Genomic DNA, 18,502 nt, shown 5'->3' with positions numbered 1-18,502 from the left:
CTTTAAAATCAATTCTAGCGCCTTTCTTGTTCATTTTTATCTCAGAGCAGGAGTTGTTAGGGGCACCTTTCGAGTTCTCAAGGTAAGCTGAGCTTGCTCCTTTCTTGGAGGGATGAGGATCACAGAGTTTTGCATTAATCTTATAAAGCTCGAGGGCTTTAATAGCTGCTGCATTATTATCCATACGAAGAAAAGTTGGACAGGAAGCACAAAACTCATTCGTGCAGGCCTCATTTCCACAGCCCTCAGTTAACTGGTGGTAGTAGCGTTCTATTAGATGCTTTGCAGCTGCTCGCTTCCTGTACCAAACATTCAAACAATAAGCACAGTGATTAGTACAGCTCTCATGTACAAAGCTCAACAGATTATCAAGGCAAAAGTTAGTCAAGCACTGAAGTAATAAACCTGTGTATTAAGATGAAAAGTAGATGCATTATTAGCCTACAACTTCTGACTAGTGAAATAGTTAATAAATATTTTCTAGGCTATTGTGATAAAGAATGTCATTTGTTTATCTGACTGTATTGTTTTAACAGTATACACCCTTTGGTTTAAAAGTGGGGAGGGGAGCTTCTCTGATGGTATATGTGCTTAAGCTGTTTAGCACAGCAGCTGAAAAATCACAAGGTTTACAGCTAAGAGTTTTAGGATTCTATCATTTTAAAAATTAGCATTAAGAAAATGACTCTATTTAAAGCATCAATCCAGTTTTCCCTTACATAACCATTACTTCATTTTTAACAGTTTGTAAATATTTGACTTATAGTTAACACAGAATATCTATCTGGAATAAAAACTATTTTTTCCCCAAAAATGAGACTTAAAAATAAATTTTTAAGTGAAATGTCCAAAGCTACTGTTACACTAAAAGAAAGTGGCTGCAGGCTCGGTGAGGTAGCTCATGACTGTAATCAATGCCATAAATTTGGAAGGCAGAGGCAGGCAGACTGCTTGAGCCTAGGAGGTCAACACCAGCCTGGGCAACATAGTGAGGCTACTCTTTACAAAGCTTTTAAAAAATATTAGCCAGGTGCGGTGGCATACACCTGTAGTTTCAGCTACTCGGGAAGCTGAGGTGGGAGGATCACTTGAGCCTGAGGGTCGAGGCTGTCGTAAACTGAAATCGGACCACTGCCCTCCAAGCCTGAGCGAGGAACTAGACTTTGTCTAAAAAAAAAAAAAAAAAAGAAAACAAACTGGCTCCAAAGTATACAATCTTAAATCTAAAACTTGTCACTAAACCTTCTCCTTAGCTCCACATCACAAGATGGAACACTTTAAGTTCCATTATGCAAAATCTTATATTCTTTTTACTCTGTGAACTTAGCGTACACAGATTAATGTCCTATTATGACGGTTCGGGAGAGCTACCAAGACTGAGGAAGGAATTATGTGATCAAGTAAGAAGTTAGATGACATTACACCTCTATATTCAACACGAAAGAGTCTATGCTTCTACTAATTGATGCTATGAGATTATCATAATTTAAGTAGAATAAACTACTGGATCCAAAGAAACATTAAGTCACAGCTATTCTTTTTGGTCCCAAATTCACAAGTATGGAAATAGAAACTACAAAGAATCAAAACTGTAAGGAAAAATAATTCAGCTAATTTTCAAAACAGTCACAGAATCGTCATACTAACATGTAGGACTAAATAACCAATGGCATGGAGTTTACATCATGTTCATCATGAGAAACTCAACAACAAGGCAGCAAATAAGTGATGAGACACGGCAGTCCAATTTTGTCTCAAAAGAAGGACTCTGACTCTCTAACTATCCAGGTAGGTGACAAAAAGTGATAATTCACACACATTCAATTCACATTCTGGTGCTTATATTTTTTCAAATGTTCCATGCAAAATACCACTCACTGCATGCAAACAGAGAAAAAAGAAAACCCACAAAGCACAAGTAAAAATTGCATAAGCATGACTTAAAGACATTTTACTATCTATGAAGCTATAAACAACCCCACCTGAAAATTAAAAACTTATCACAGATGCATCACTATGTAAAATATGAAAATGAAAACATGTAAAAATACAAGGGGAATGCAGAATCCAGAAGGTTTAAAACACAGATTGCTATTTTTCGGTAAAGAAAGGGAGATAATGTCATGTTCTCCCAAACTACAGTGACTTCCCTGGTGAAATGTAAATAGGTAATCCTTTCTGTAGGAAAATAGTGAAGATGTATCAAAATCTTAAAAACATGAACACTGTATGAATGAGATCTTGTGGGAAATAATTTGAAAATTTTACAAAAGTGCATTGTTTCTGTATCTGAAAAAAATCAACATGTCTAATAAAAGATTACTTAAATGAACTAATGGATCACACAGTAAAATTAAAACTATCAAGATTTGAATTGGATAAGGAATAGTCTTCCTGATCTATCACCTACTGACAAAAGTCAGTTACAAAATAGCAGGCGTAGGATGAACCCATTATTTCAAAGCATCAATAGTATTTTCTCTGGTTGATGTGATTAAATGAGTTATAAAACTTCTTCCATCTTTTGATTTCTTATTCATTCCTTCTATATTAAAGCATGCTGCTTGCATATGAAAAATTAATAAATATGATAAAAGGAAAATGAGCAGTTTTAAACTTGATCTACATGATTTGGATGGCCCCAAGATTTACAAAATTGTCTCTGATTTTTAAAAAATTATCAAAGTCAAAATACCAAAACACTCAAGATACATTTTAATGTGAACTTCTGTACTAAAATAACCTCCCCAAAACTTGTCAGATAAATAGTAATTCTTTATATACTACATAGGAGGAGAGTGACCATCACAAACAGAACAAGACTGAAAAATTAGAAGACCTGCATTAAGTGTCATCCGTCTGTCTCTAAGTAGTTGTTGGATCCTAGGGAAATAATTCTCTGGGCCTCAGTTTTCCCACCTGTATAAGTCCCTTCAGTTCTAATTCTAAAATTATTCTATGTAACATGGAGATGAGCAAGAAACTAGTATTTGTTGGATGCCTGATAACATACTAGACACACTGCTGGGCACTCTGACATAGGTCATCTCATTTGAAAACCAAGACGTTGAGGATTATCTTCAGTCCACAAGCCAAAGACAGAAACAGAACTGGTGTCAAATCATGAAACCACCATCACAAAGAAAGTACAGAACTAAGGCCAGAATAGGAGTCTTTCAGCTTCAGAGTCCAAGTCATTTTGACTATATTGTTTTGCAGAAGGTGATTAATTTCAAAATAGTTTTTTAACAGTAATAATGACGAATTTTATGGGAAAAAAAATCTCGTAACTTATGTGCAACTGAGAAAAAAATCTGAAGAATCATAATGTGAATCTCACATTTATGCATATATTTGGTACCACAAAGGTAGACCAAGTTTCTTGAAGAAACAGAACCAGTATATTCTGTAAAGTTAATTTATCTCTAATTTGTTGAGAACCTGTGTGCTATGCATTTTATAGACATTCCCACTTTAGAAGGGAATAAACCTTAACAGTTAAGAGCTTGCATTCTGAGGCCAGACGCCCAAGTTCACATGATGGCTTTACCTCTTAATTAACCATATGACCTTGAATGAGTTACTCGACCTTTCTGTATGTCAGTTTCCTCATAATTGAAATGGTAGTATCTATAAGCATTATCATGATGAGAATTATTATTTCTCACATTATCAATTGTGAGAGAAGTGTGTGTGTGTGTGTGTGTGTGTGTGTGTGTGTGTGTGTGTGTGTGTGTGTGTAAGTGCTTAGAACATTGCCTGGCACATACTAAGCAATATGAAACTGTTAGCTACTACTATGATTGTTGTAATTGTAATTATTACCCTCACAAGTGTATGAGTTAGCACTATTTCATTCCGCTGATGCTCAGAGAAATTACATAAGTCAGTCATACATCTAATAAGAGATCTGAACCCAGCTACTAAACTTTAGCTTTTAATAACCATTAAGAGGAGGGTTTGAAAGTAGCCACCTGTATTTGATCTGCTTCTCTGTGACAAGTTTACAAATAACAGCTACACTGTTGAGACAGAACTACAGGAAGCCACGCCAGAACTTCCATGTTGATGGTGCAATCAACTGTATTAAGCATCCTTCTTTTTTCCTCCAGTGACACCTTAATTTATCTGACTGCACCTGTATTATTATCTAATTTAGGGCTGTAAAAGGCATACAAAATTTAGAGCACATAAAAGGCCTCTATGTTGAAATGTATACACTAAAAATGACTTTTTGTTATAGTTCCTGTGCAAGGTTAATTCTTATACCATATGGGTCACTAAATCATAGCTCATGAATCAAGCTGAGTCTACTACCTGTTTTTATATGTCTCTCAAGCTTAGAGTATTTTACATTTTTAAATGGCTGGAAAAAGTTTGAAAAAGATTATTTTGTGACATGAAAATGATATAAAATTCAAGTTCCAGTGTCCTTCAAGTATACTGGAACATACCCAAGTTCGCTGATTTATAAATATACTATATATGATATGGTTTGGCTATATGTCCCCACCCAAATCTTCTCTTGAATTATACTCCGATAATGCTCATGTGTTGTGGGGGGGACCCAGTGAGAGATAATTTGAATCATGGGGTGGTTTCCCACATGCTGTTCTTGTGGTAGTAAGTCTCATGAGATCATATAGTTTTATCAGGGGTTTCTGCTTTTCCATTCTTCTCATTTTCTCTTGCTGCCACCATGTAAGAAGCTTCTTTCACCTTCCGCCATGATTCCGAGGCCTTCCCAGCTATGTGGAAGTCCAATTAAACCTCTTTTTCTTTCCCGTCTTGGGTTATGTCTTTATCAGCAGCATGAAAACGGACTAATACAATATACTATATAGTTTATAGCTGTTTTTTGCATTACAGTTGCAGAGTTGAGTATTTTGACCCTGCAAAGCTTAAAACATATACCACCTGCCCTTTATAGAAAAGGTTTGCCAACCCTTAATGTAGGATCTATTATCTCTGCCCTCCAGTAAGTGACTCTGCCATCTACTCATTTGGCCTCTTAACTCTCTCCTTCCCCTCAGCAAATAAGTAAAATAAAGGCATACCTTTCCCCAAGTATTATATTATTAAATAAGAGGAGAGGGAAAAAGGGAAGAAGAAAGTGAGGAAAAGGAGAGGACGCAAAAGAAAAAGAAGGAAAGAGAGGAAATTCCCTGGTGAGGTCCCTTTAGAATACCTTATCAGTTGTTCATAATCAAAGTTCCTAGAAGAGAACTATAGCTTACTTGCTATAATTTCTTCACACTCCATTGACTTTTCTTATTACTCAGAAAACAAAGTACTTTATAATCTGTTGATTTTTTAAAAATAAACTTTTCTTATTTAGTCAGCAATGCAGGTCAAGTGACACCTTCTAGTAAAAGACCTCTGAAGTTAGACACATGAAAATACTTATCCATTTAAAATAGACAATACTTTCCAATTATTTATTTCTACGATTGACTTAGTGGGACAGTGCTACAAATAGAAGTCCTATGGAATAAATAATATATGGAAGGTCAGCGTTTACTCTAGACAACTTGACAGCAATCAGTTTAAAAAAGGTTTCACCTAGAGGGATGTGTACTGATGTTAGCAATTAACTTTCAAATCCATAAAAAATGAAGATGGATTGATTGTACAAGGAAGGATATATGATAAAGCAATGTAAATATTAACGGCAGAATCTAGGTGGCAGGCATATGTGTGTCAGCTGTAAAATCTGTGTTCAATGCTTTAGTTCCCACGTATCAGTGAGGACATGTGATATTTGTCTTTCTGTGCCTGGCTTAGTTCACTTAAAAAATGAATTTACAGGACAACTGAAATATAAGTAATGAATACAAGTACTAAGAACATGAAGCCATAGAAACAGCTGTCAGAAACTGAAGATGTGACAGTGAACACTGAACAAATAAGATTAGAATTACAATTAGAATCAGAAATGGCAAAAGAGAAATATTAACTGTGAGATGCAATATAAAAACTAATGGTGGATAAAGCAAAGAATAAAGATAAAAAGGGAAAGACTGAAAGGAAAATGTGACTGTAAGTAGAGTGAACTTTGTATTATATAGAAGGTAAAGCAGAATGAACATGTGAGGAATCTAAAAAACAGATATAAAACAGAAACAATTCAAGGCTTATTTAATTAGTCTATAAAGCTAAAAACCACCGCTTAGTGATTTCTCCTAAGTGGAGTCTCCTTATTCTTTCCGTGATGTTGTAAAACTCCATTCTATCTCAAAGTAATTTTTAATGTAAAATTTGTTAAGAATGAGCAACGGTATCCTAAATAGTTCTAGGCCTTGTAGAAATAGATGTAAGAGACATCTATGACACAGCTATATTCAGTATGAGGTAAGATCAACTACAATGGGATGAAGTGAATTTAGATTATTTCGAGACTAAACCTACAATTGTGAACTCATTAGTACCATGAACCAAACAAAAACCTATTAAAGATAGAACAAGATAATTTTCATGAAAAAATAAATACAAATCAGTATTTTCAACCATTTGAAATATGGGTAACACAGAAATGACCTTCAAGAATTATTTTACTCATTTTTATAGTCTCAATGCCCAAAGCGCTTGATATATGATAAAAACAAAGTAAAATTGTAGAACTAAACATTTACATAATATAATTCATCTGGAAAATGAAAATCTGTTTTAACGTGTCATATTTCACAGTTAGAAAGGAAGAAAAACCCCGAATCAACAAATTAACTTTACATCTTATGAAGAACAAATTAGACTCAAAAGTTAACAACAAAAAAGTTACAGCAAAACTAAAAAAAAAGAGAAACAGAAAAGTTTTTCAATAGAAAAAAAATCAACAAAATTAGGAGTAGCTGTTTTATTGACAAATTCTTAGACTAAGAAATGAAGTGAACAGACACAAATAGCAAAAACTGGAACTAAGAAAGGGGATAATATAACTGTTGCCACAGTTAAATAGGACCATAACAAACTAATATGAACAACTATGCTCCAACCAATTTGATAAACTTTGATAATGGATAGACACATAAAACCCACCAAGACTGAGTCACAAATACATGCAACTTCTGAATGAACCTGTAATTATTAGAGATTGAATCAGTAACTGTCCAACAACACCAGGGCTTCACTAAAACTCTGAAAAAACTAAAGAGGACAGAACCCTTTCAAAATGATTTTATGAGGTAAGCATTACTTAGATATCAAAATCAGACAAATTTACCACAAGAAAAAAGAATCCCTGATAAATATGCAAAAAACATCAACAAAATACCAAGAAACAAAATTCAATAATGCACTAAAAAGATTATACTTCATAAATCCTCAAGTGGGATTTATTAATAAAATCCAAGGATGGTTTAAAATACAAAAATCACTTTAATACACTGAATTCTTAGGACAAAAACCAATCATTCTCAACTGACTCAGAAGAAGCATTTGACAAAATTAAACATCCTTTTGGCCGGGCGCGGTGGCTCACGCCTGTAATCCCAGCACTTTGGGAGGCTGAGGCGGGTGGATCACGAGGTCAAGAGATCGAGACCATCCTGGTCAACATGGTGAAACCCCGTCTCTACTAAAAATACAAAAAATTAGCTGGGCATGGTGGCGCATGCCTGTAATCCCAGCTACTCAGGAGGCTGAGGCAGGAGAATTGCCTGAACCCAGGAGGCGGAGGTTGCGGTGAGCCGAGATCGTGCCATTGCACTCCAGCCTGGGTAACAAGAGTGAAACTCTGTCTCCCAAAAAAAAAAAAAAAAAAATCCTTTTGTGGTTTAAAAAAAGGCCAATGCGTGGTGCATGCCTGTAATCCCAGACTTTGAGAGGCTGAGGTGGGTAGATCACCTGAGGCCAGAAATTTGAGACCATCCTGGCCAACATGGCAAAACCCCGCCTCTACTAAAAATACAAAAATTAGCTGGGTGTGATGGTGGGTGCCAGTAATTCCAGCTACTCAAGAGGCTGAGGCGGAAGAATCACTTTAACCCGGGTGGCAGAGGTTGCAGTGAGCTGAGATCGCGTCACTGCACTCCAGCCTGGATGACCAGAGCAAGATTCCATCTCAAAAAAATAAAAACAAAAACATTCAATTCACTAGAAAGATATGGAAATTACTTCAACATAATAAAGGCCATATATGGAAAGACCACAGCTAATATTATTCAGTGATTAAAAAAAAAAAGTTTTTCCTCTAAGATCACAAACGGAACAAGAATGCACATATTCACCACTTCCATTCAACATACTATTTATTACAAGTCCTTCCAGAGTCAGCAGTTGGGCAAGAAAAGGAAATAAAAGGTATTAAATGAGAAAAGTAAGAAGTAAAATTACTTCTGTTAGCATGATTTTATATGTTGAAAACTCTAGTCTACAAAAAAAAAACTGTTAGAATAAAGGAATTCAATAAAGTTACAGGATACGAAAAGCAACATTAAGAAATCAGTTGCACTTCTAAATACTAAAAATGAAGAATCCAAAAAGGAAATTAGTTTTAAAAATCCGTTTACAATGAAATCAAAGAGTAAAACAGGGAATATTTTCACCAAGGAAATGAAAAGAACACGTACATTGAAAATTATACATCAATGCTGAAAGAAATTAAAGACAATACAAATAAATGGAAAGACATCCAGTTTATGAATTGGAAGACTTATTATTGTTATGATGGCAATACTATGCAAAGCCATCTGCAAATCAAAGCAATCCCTGTCAAAATCCCAACGGCATTTTTTACAGAAACAGAAAAAAATCACCTTAAAATTCATACAGACTCTTGAAGGAACCTGAATAGCTGAAACAATCTGTACAACAAACAAGGCTAGAGGCCTCACATTCCCTGATTTCTAAATATATTGCAAAGCTATAGTAATCAAAACACTATGGTGCTGACATAAAGACAGATATACATAGAACAACTGAACAGAAGGGAAAAGAGTAGGGGAAATGGTTCTTCAACAAACTGCATTGGGAAATCTGGAATCTCACATACAAAAGAATGAAGTTGGAGCCTTACCTTACACCATATACAAAAATGAGCTCAGCATGGAATAATAGACCTAAACTTAAAATATCAAACTATCAAACTACTACAAGAAAACATAGAGAAAAAGCTTCATGACATTGGACTTGGCAAAGATTTCTTGACTAGATCACCAACAGCACAAGTAACCAAAGCAAAAACAGACCAACTGGGGAAACATAAGCTCAAAAATTTCTGCAAAGCAAGGAAACAGTCAACAGTCAACGGAGTAAACTGGCAACCTGCAAAACAGGAGAAAATACTTCCATGCCATGTATCTGTTACGTGGTTAATAACCAGAATATATTAATAACTCCTACAATTCAACAACAAAAAATCTAGTTAAAAAGTGGACAAATGACTCGAATAGTCATCTTTCCAAAAAATATATACAAGTGGCCAATAAGTCCATGAAAAGATGCTCAACATATCCAACAGCAGGGAAATGTGAATCAAAACTGCAATATCGCTTGAAACCATTAGGATGGCCACCATCAAAAAAACAGCAAATAAATGTTTGTGAAGATCTGGAGAAACTGGAACCCTTATGCACCATTGGTGAAATTGTAAAATGGTGCCAGACACTATGGACAACAATATTTCGGTCCCTCAAAAAAAAATTTTTTTTTTTTTTTTTTTGAGACGGAGTTTCGCTCTTGTTACCCAGGCTGTAGTGCAATGGCGCAATCTGGGCTCACTGCAACCTCCGCCTCCCGGGTTCAGGCAATTCTCCTGCCCCAGCCTCCTGAGTTGCTGGGATTACAGGCACACGCCACCATGCCCAGCTAATTTTTTGTATTTTTAGTAGAGACGGGGTTTCACCATGTTGACCAGGATGGTCTCGATCTCTTGACCTCGTGATCCACCCGCCTCGGCCTCCCAAAAAAATTTAAAATAGAATTACCTGCAGTTCCACATATAAAGAGCTTGGAAGTCACCACTCCAACCTAACAACAAGTAAAAAATGACAAACTTAAAAATAAACAAATCTGAGATAGGATAAATGAGGTCACAGGGCAAATGACTGCCTGTAAGTGACAGTGAAGGACAGGTGAACACATAGAACCACCATTTATCTGCGATGAAAAACAAGCACAAACCTCCACAGTGTAGGAAATCTTGAAGTGCAATGGACAAACAGATGAAGGCTCAGGGTGGACAACTCTGAAAGCTAAAAACTCCAGTTACCCAATTATAGGGGGATCCCCACAATTTTCTAAGTTTTACCTTCAGGCAATTGACCAGCTTCTCACAATAAAAATAGAAGAATCCTCAACCCTCTGCAGGAGAGAGGAAAAAAGAAATGATTTCGAAGCACTCCAGAGTATTCTGGTCTTAACAAGGTTTGTCCTCTGAAGAAACTGGTTAACCAAAGCCTAATCTGCTGAGGTTGTAGCAAAGCCAAAATGATTGGGGGGGGGGATGGAGAGAAACAACCAAACTCCAGGCCATTATAGACATCTTGTTCTAACTAAGGGAGTGAGGGAGGGGTGGGACTGAGAAACACTTGTGAAGTTCACAGACCAGAGGCATAAATAAGCTCACTAAAAGACTGACCTAATCATAAGACTACAGAACTCAACTCTTCTCCCTATACATTACAACTGCATTACTACAGGCTCATTTATAGCAGTTCCTTTTACCTAGTACATGATGTCAAGCTATCAAGAAAAAAATTACAGGGCATAATAAAAGGTAAAAAAGCAAGCATCAGGACCAGATACAGCATATTTGGAATTATCAAACTGAAAATCTAAGATAGCTATGACTAATATGCTAATGAGTTAAGTAAACATGTTAAAAAAGAAAAAGGAGAGATGAAAACCCTAAGAAAGAACCAAAAGGAAATGCTAGAGATAAAACAACCACCACCACCACCACTGTAAGAGAAACGAAGAATGCCTGCGATGGGCTTATTAGTAGACTGGGCATGGAGGAAGAATCTGAGCTTGAAAATACATGCCAAAAAACTACATCTGGGCATAAAATGTAACTACAGAAATTCAAGGACAGGAAAAAAATCTGAAGACAGGGGGAAAAAAAATCATCTGGAGAGGAAAAAAAGAAAAAGAACATACATGTGACTTCCTGCAAGAAAAAGAACAGGTTGAAATATTTATAGTGTTGAGAGAAAAAAACCCATAAACCTAGCACTCTATCTTGTGAGATTATTATTCAAAAGTGAAAAAGAAACACTTTCTCAGACAAAAATTAAGGAAATTTGTTGTAGTACACCTGCCTTGCAGTAAATATGGGGAAGGTCAGCAACTGAAATCTACATATATAGAGCATCAAAGAAAGACTGAAAGTAAAATAAAACCTTTAATTTTTCTTATACTTAATTGATCTAACAAATAAGAATTTGTTCAAAATAATATCAACAATTGTGCTTACGTATTCAGATGCTGCTAACTCAATTATTGGGTTGTGTCCTAATAATGCCATTATAAATTGAAAACATTGTAAATTGAAGATATCATGAAAACACAACTTATCAAAATTTGTGGGATACAGTGAAAGCAGTGCTTAGAAAGAAACATAGAACACTAATGCATATATTAGAAAAATCAATTATCTGAGCTACCACCTTATGAAACTAGAAAAAGCCAATTAAATCCAAAGTAAGCAGAATATGTAAAAATTAGAGGAGAAATCAATGAAATTGAAAACAAGATATCAACAGAGAAAAATCAAAGAATTCAAAAGGTGGTTCTCTGAAAAGATCAATAAAATCAATAAGCCTCTAGCCAAGCTAAGAGAGACAAAGGACAAAATACTATCAGAATTAAGAGTGGGTATCGTTACAGATCTCATGGACAATAAAAGGATCATCAAGGGATATTATGAACAACTTTATGCCCATAAATTTGGTGACCTACATGAAATGAATCAATTCCTTAAAAGACACAATCTATCAGAACTCTAAGAAAAAATAATCTTCATTAAAAAGCACCTATTGAAGAAATTAAATCTGTAAGTAACAATGTTCTAAAATAGAAGGCAGGACAGATGAATTTTACCAAACATTTAAGGAAGAAACCACACCAATTTTCTGTAATCTCTTTCAGAAGATGGAAGCAAAGGGGATGCTCCTATCTCATTGTATGAAGTCAGCATTACTCTAATACGCAAACCAAAGACATCAGAAAACTATACATCAATATTTGTCATAAACAATGATGCAAAAATTCTAAACAAAGCATTAGCAAATTAAAAATAACAATGTATAAAAAGAAGTATACACCAGCATAAAGTAGGATTTATCCCACATATAAGACTGGTTCAATACTGGAAAATCAAGTAAGCAATTCACTGTATCAACAGCTGAAGGAAGAAAAATCACATGACCACACCAATAGAGAAAGGTATCTGACAAAATTTAACATCCACTCATGATAAAAACTAGTAAACTAGGAATAGAGGGAACAACTTAAACTTGATAAATAATGTTTAAAAAAACATAAAGCTAATAACATCATCCTTAATGATGAGGAACTAGAAACTTTCTCACTAAGATCAGGAACAAGACAAGAATATCCCTTCCTCATTACTCTATACTGGAAGTTCTAGCTAATGCAATAAGGCAAGAAAAGGGGAAAAAGTGTGTACTAAATTGGAACAAGAAAATAAAACTGCCTTTGTTTGCAGATAAAATGACTCTATGTGTAGAACAGATACAGGAATTTGAAAAAAAGAAAAACAACAAAAACCTCCTGGAGCTAGTAAGTGATTATAGCAAAGCTGCAGGATACAAGGCTCATATACAAAAGCTAATAGCTTTCCTGTAAACCAGCAATGAATAAGTCAAATTTAAAATTAAAAACACAATAGCATTTACATTAGCATCCCCCAAAATGAAATACCTAAGTACAGATCTAACACAACTAGTACAACATCTTTGAGGAAAATTTACTAGAACTCTGATGAAAGAAATCAAAGAACTAAACAAGGAAGAGCTATTCCATGACCCAGAAGAGCCAACTGAATGTTGACAGAAAAAGTCAGATGGACGCTACTGACTTCAAGATTTACTATAAAGTTACAGTAGTCAAGATGGTATTGACAAAAGAACTGACAAAATAGATCAATGGAACAGAACAGAGAGCCCAAAAATAAACCCCCACATAAATATAGTCAAAGGAGCAAAGGTAGTGTTTGACCAAGAGGCAAAGGCAATACAATGGAGAAAACAGTCTTTTTCAACAAACTGGCAATAAATGAACAACCACATGCAAAATAAGTCTAGACACAGGTATGTTCACAAAAAATAAACTCAGAGAATTAAATGTAAAACTCAAAACTATAAAACTCCTGGAGGATAACATAGCAGAATCTTGGGTTTTGTGATGACTTTTTAGATATGGCACCAAAGGTACCAACCATGAAAGAAGAATCAATAAGCTGGACTTCACCAAAATTAAAAATGTCTACTTCTTTCTTAAAAAAATTTTTGTGTCTTTTGCAAAAGACATGTCAAGAGTATGAAAAGAAAGGCCACAGATAAGGAGAAAATATTTGCAAAAGCCACATCTGATAAAGAACTATTAACTAAAATGTGTAAAGAGGCTGAGGGCGGTGGCTCACTTTGGGAGGCCAAGGTGGGTGGATCACCTCAGATCAGCAGTTTGAGACCAGCCTGTCCAACATAGTGAAACCTGGACTCTACTAAAAATACAAAAATTAGCTGGGTGTGGTGGCACACGCCTATAATCCTAAATACTCAAAAGGCTGAGGCAGGAGAATCACTTGAACCCAGGAGGCAAAGGTTGCAGTGAGCCAAGACTGTGCCTGGGTGACAAAGCAAGGCTATATCTCAATAAATAAATAGATGAATAAATAGTGCAAGGAACTCTTAAAATTCCATAAACAATCCATTTAAAAAAATGGGCCAACAACTTTAACAAACACCTCACTGAAGATATATAGATGGCAATTCAGCATATGAAAAGATGCCCCACACATCATATGGCATCAGAGAAACACAAATTAAAATTACAAGATACCTTTACACACCTATCGGAATGGCCAAAATTCAGAACACTGATAACATCAAATACTGGTGAAGATGCAGAGCAACAGAAACACTCACTCACTGCTGGTGAAAAATGTAAAAGGGTAGAGTCATTTTAGAAGACAGTTTGGACGTTTCCTAAAAAACTAGACTTTTACCCTAAGGTCCAGCAATGGCACTCCTTGGCATTTACACAAAGTGGCTGAATAATGAAGTCCACACAAAAACTTGCACACCAATGTTGACAGCCATTTTATTCATAATTAGCAAAATGTGGAAACAATCACTATGTCCTTCATTAGGTGAATGAATAAACTGTGATATGTCCAGAAAATAGAAAAAGAGAAGTACTAACAACCTATGAAAAGACATGGAAGAAACTTAAATGTATATTACTAAGTAAAAACAGTCAAGCTAAAAAGGCTATATGCTGTATGATTACAAGTATATAACATGTTGGCAAAAGCAAAGCTACAGACACAGTAAAAGGATCGGTGACTGCCAAGGAGTGGGAGGGAAGGAAATACAAATAGGCAGAACACAGAGGATTTGGGGGCAGTGAAAACACTCTGCATGATACTATAATGGTGGATACCTGTCATTATACTTTGCTCAAAGCCATAAAATGTACAGTACTAAGAATGATCCCTAATATAAACTACAGACTTTGGGTAATTTTGATGTATCAATATAGGTTCATCGTAAAGACATGTAACACTCTGGTAGGGGACAGACACTGACTATGAAATAGTCTATACTTGTGTGTGGGAGGAGGTACAGGGGCAAACTCTGTACTTTCCTCTCAATTCTGTGAACCTAGAACTCCTGTTAAAAAAAAAAAAATCTTTAAAAAAAATACATATGATCCAGTAATCCTACACCTGGGTATACTTCCAAATGTATTAAAACAGGTTCTCAAAAACATATTTGTACACCCATGTTTACTTCAGCATTACAAAATTCAAGAAGTGGAAGCAAACTAAACATCCATCAACAAATGGTTAAAGAAAATGTGGTATACACATATAACAAAATGTTATTCCGTCTTAAAAAAAGGAAGGAAATCCCATAAAATGCTACATGAATGAACCTTGAGGACATTATGCTATGTGAAATAAACCAGTCAAAAAAAGACAAATACTTAATGATTCCACTTATATAAAGTAGTTAAAATAATCAAATTTCAGAAGCAAAAAGTAGAATGATATTTTCCAAGGAAAGTGAAGGGGGGAAAGGAGAGTTGTTCAATGAATGTAGAGTTTCTGTTCTGTAAGATGAAAAAGTTCCAGAGATCTGCAGCACAACAGTGTGCACACAGTTACCACAATTATACTATACATTTAATCATTAATATGGTAAAATTTGTTGGTTTTGACAATTGTTTTCTTTACCTCTTATATAAACTGATAAAAACCTGTTTCATCCTAATCGATTATTATATGACTACTGCTCCCCAGAGAAAAAAGGACACGTGAAATACTACTTATCCATCTCCCGGGTCTTAGCAGTAGATGTCAGGATCGAGAGGGAACTGCAGTTGGAAGATAGCAGAAGAGCTGTAAGACAAGTCTCAAAGAGAAGGACAAAAAGGTGCAATGAAAGAAAACAAGTTTAAGATAGAGAAGAGCATTCAAACACTGCAACCTGAGGTAAGGTGTTTTCACTAAAGGTTTCGGGGCAAAACAGCGTTGGCATGCTTGTAGACATGGGAAGCAGCAGTGATGCAGAGGTGAACATTATTGTAGATAAAATAGACAGGAGTTTGAGATGCTAGGGAGTGAGGAGTTAATCATATAAATAAAGATGACGGCAGACTTGGGATAGAGTGAAGAATAAGTTCAGGCAGCAGTCTTCAAAAACTGAGAAGAAACTGAGAGCTCACTAAAGGCAGATCGAGAATGACACAACCAGAAGGCATAAGCTTCAAAGGAGCAGGGATTTTTACGCTGAGAGAATAACAGGAATAGTTCAAAGCAGCAGTAGAGAGCACGAATAACACTGTGTGGGAGAACACGTCCAGGGCTTACTGTACCTGTAACCTAGCTTGTGTAACTGGAAATGCAGAATCTGCTCTAGACAGGTCATCACTTTTCACTATTTATTTTACTTGGCCTTCCTAAGAAATATAGACCTTTTGGAAATTATTGACTTTGGGCTTCTAGGACACTATTTCTTGCAAGGTTTCCTCCCTTCTCTCTGGCTGTTTTACTGAGACTTCTCTTCCAAATTTAGAGACATTTGTATTCTCCAGGGATCAGCTATTAGATACTTTCTCTTCTAAATTTCCCTTTGGACAGTTTCATCTTCTTTGAAGGACTGAGCAATAACTAAATGACTTCCAAATATCTACATCAGTATAAATTCTGCTTGACAGACTATATAAAATGGGCTCTTCAAGGAATTTGATGTTTTAAGAAAGAGAAAGCCACATGATTTCAATATCACAGAGATGACTATGGAAGAATAGCAATAAAAAGAAAGGCAACTTAGCAGAGGTGAATCACAAAAGATGACTAGGAGCTGATGACACTAAGGGGAAGAATGTTTCAGATAGAGGAAAATGAGTAAGTAAAAGCACAGGGCCCTGAGAACATGGCATTATAAGACAATTCTAAGCACTTCAAAAGCCTGAAGTTTAAGAAAGGTTCAAAAATATGAAAATGGAGAGGCAGAGAGAAGCCAGATCATGGAAGACCTCACTAGCCATAAGTCCTCTTTTTAGCCAAAAGAGGAACAATCTAATACAAGCTAAAGACCTTCTCCCTATAAAAATACATGCACACTTAAGGAGTGCACATGCACTCTTCCAAAAGATTCATAAACCACTATATTCATGAACCATTAGATAAGAACAAAAACAGCAGGAGTCACTGAAGGGTTTTAAGCAGGTAACTAATACAATTTGCCTTTTAAATAACTGGGACCAAAGTGGGCAAAACTGGAGGCAAGCAATACAGTTAGGTCATGACTATCGTAATAAATTCAGACAAAGAATGTAGTAGTAGCAAGGGAAAAAAAAAAAGATGAAACTGACCCAGGAAATATTTAAAGTATGTAGTTTGTAAGAGGTACATAAGCTGGAAGATCTAGAGGTAATGGGTAGGGTTTCTGGTATGGGCAATAAGATATGCTACAAGCTGAGCTGTTAATAAAAACAAGCCTTCATCAGCATTTAGTAAGTGATTTATTTATATTATGTCACTAAATACTTAATTATGTTAAGGAGACAGTAGTTAAAGACAGAACTTGGCGAATCAAAAAGTTCTGCGAATTTGGGGAAATAGCATCCCTTTTATTTTCATTGATCTCTCTTGGCTTTGACCCTCATTTATAGCTGACAAGAAATTCTTTGTACTAAAGGTAAACTATTCTCATTAATGTTTCCAAAAATCTCTTGGGAATAATTAAGACATAAATAAATTCAAAATTCACACGATTACAAAAATCTTTCCTAAGATAATCTCGTAACAGCCATGTTTTGCTCATTCTACTTTGAGAATATTCGGCCAGAAGCAATTCATCCATTCAACTATCCCTCCTGTGAACTAGAAGAACTACACAAAAGGTTTAAGTTTATATGATGCTTTGTGTGGTAGAAAAGGGGACGGATTGTGACTCGTGTCACTTCCATGCCTGATGGCTTTCATGGGCTCCTGTGTCTGTCAGAAGAAAGCAAAGGCCCTTAACGTGGTCCTGGCTTTCTACATCCAAATGCATTTTCCACTCCTCCCATCAGCTAACTCTATATTACAGCATCACGGAACTTCCCACAATTCAGTGGTCTTGCTCTGTCTTTTCTGATTCCAGGTGTTAGAAAAGTTATTCTTCCTGTCTAGAACACTATGATCCTTAGTTATTCCCAATCGCTTTTAAGATGATTAGGTATTCTTCCTCTGTGGTCTTACAGCAACCAGTACCTATTCTATTATATGTTATTATAACTGCCTATTAATTAAATGGGAAGCTGAGGCACATAACCCAGAAACTTATAACAAACTACAGATGCTCAGTAGAGAGTTTTCAGTTTCTCTTCTGATACTGTCTTGATAACAATGTCAATTAAACCTGCCTTTCTCTAGTTATTCGACCTTGAAGGGAAATAGATGTCAGAATACCTCCTGGTTTCTTGAGTATGTCGGAAGCATACAAAAGGACCTTCTCAATATGATATCAGAACCTACAGGAAAGGCTTCTGAAAATATAAGAACCACCTATTTGATTAAAGAGACTTCTTTTACTTCACAAAATATTTCAAAATGTTACTTGATCCATAAATGCTTATAGATGTGAAGCACACAAAAGTGAGAAGTCATATAGGAAATGAAAGCATCCAAGCCATATTTCCATGGTCTACTCAGCTCTCCTAACAAATTCGAGATGGTGCATAATGGTTTGCTATGTGGTAAATGCTCAAAAAGATGATAGGTGTTATTACCGACATCCTATAGGCTGTGTATATATTTATCAGTTTA

The 18,502-nt window shown here is 35.7% G+C and overlaps 1 protein-coding gene and 1 long non-coding RNA gene across 2 annotated transcripts in view; one reads left to right on the top strand and one right to left on the bottom strand.

The window, feature by feature from the left end:
- The window catches only part of UBE3A (ubiquitin protein ligase E3A), a 96,527-nt gene that overhangs the window by 31,704 nt on the left and 46,321 nt on the right, over positions 1-18,502 (bottom strand). The window contains exon 6 of the mRNA XM_037737250.1: positions 3-299. Within this exon, the coding sequence (XP_037593178.1) occupies positions 3-299 (297 nt within the window). The remainder of the gene's footprint in view (positions 1-2; positions 300-18,502) is intronic.
- The window catches only part of LOC119470593, a 41,387-nt gene continuing 24,363 nt past the window's right edge, over positions 1,479-18,502 (top strand). Inside the window, exon 1 of the long non-coding RNA XR_005199526.1 lies at positions 1,479-3,222. This is a non-coding gene — a long non-coding RNA (uncharacterized LOC119470593). The remainder of the gene's footprint in view (positions 3,223-18,502) is intronic.

Source organism: Cebus imitator, unplaced genomic scaffold (assembly GCF_001604975.1).
Source record: "Cebus imitator isolate Cc_AM_T3 unplaced genomic scaffold, Cebus_imitator-1.0 Scaffold36, whole genome shotgun sequence".
Classification (NCBI taxonomy): Eukaryota; Metazoa; Chordata; class Mammalia; order Primates; family Cebidae; genus Cebus; species Cebus imitator.
This window is presented reverse-complemented; position numbering and strand designations above follow the sequence as displayed.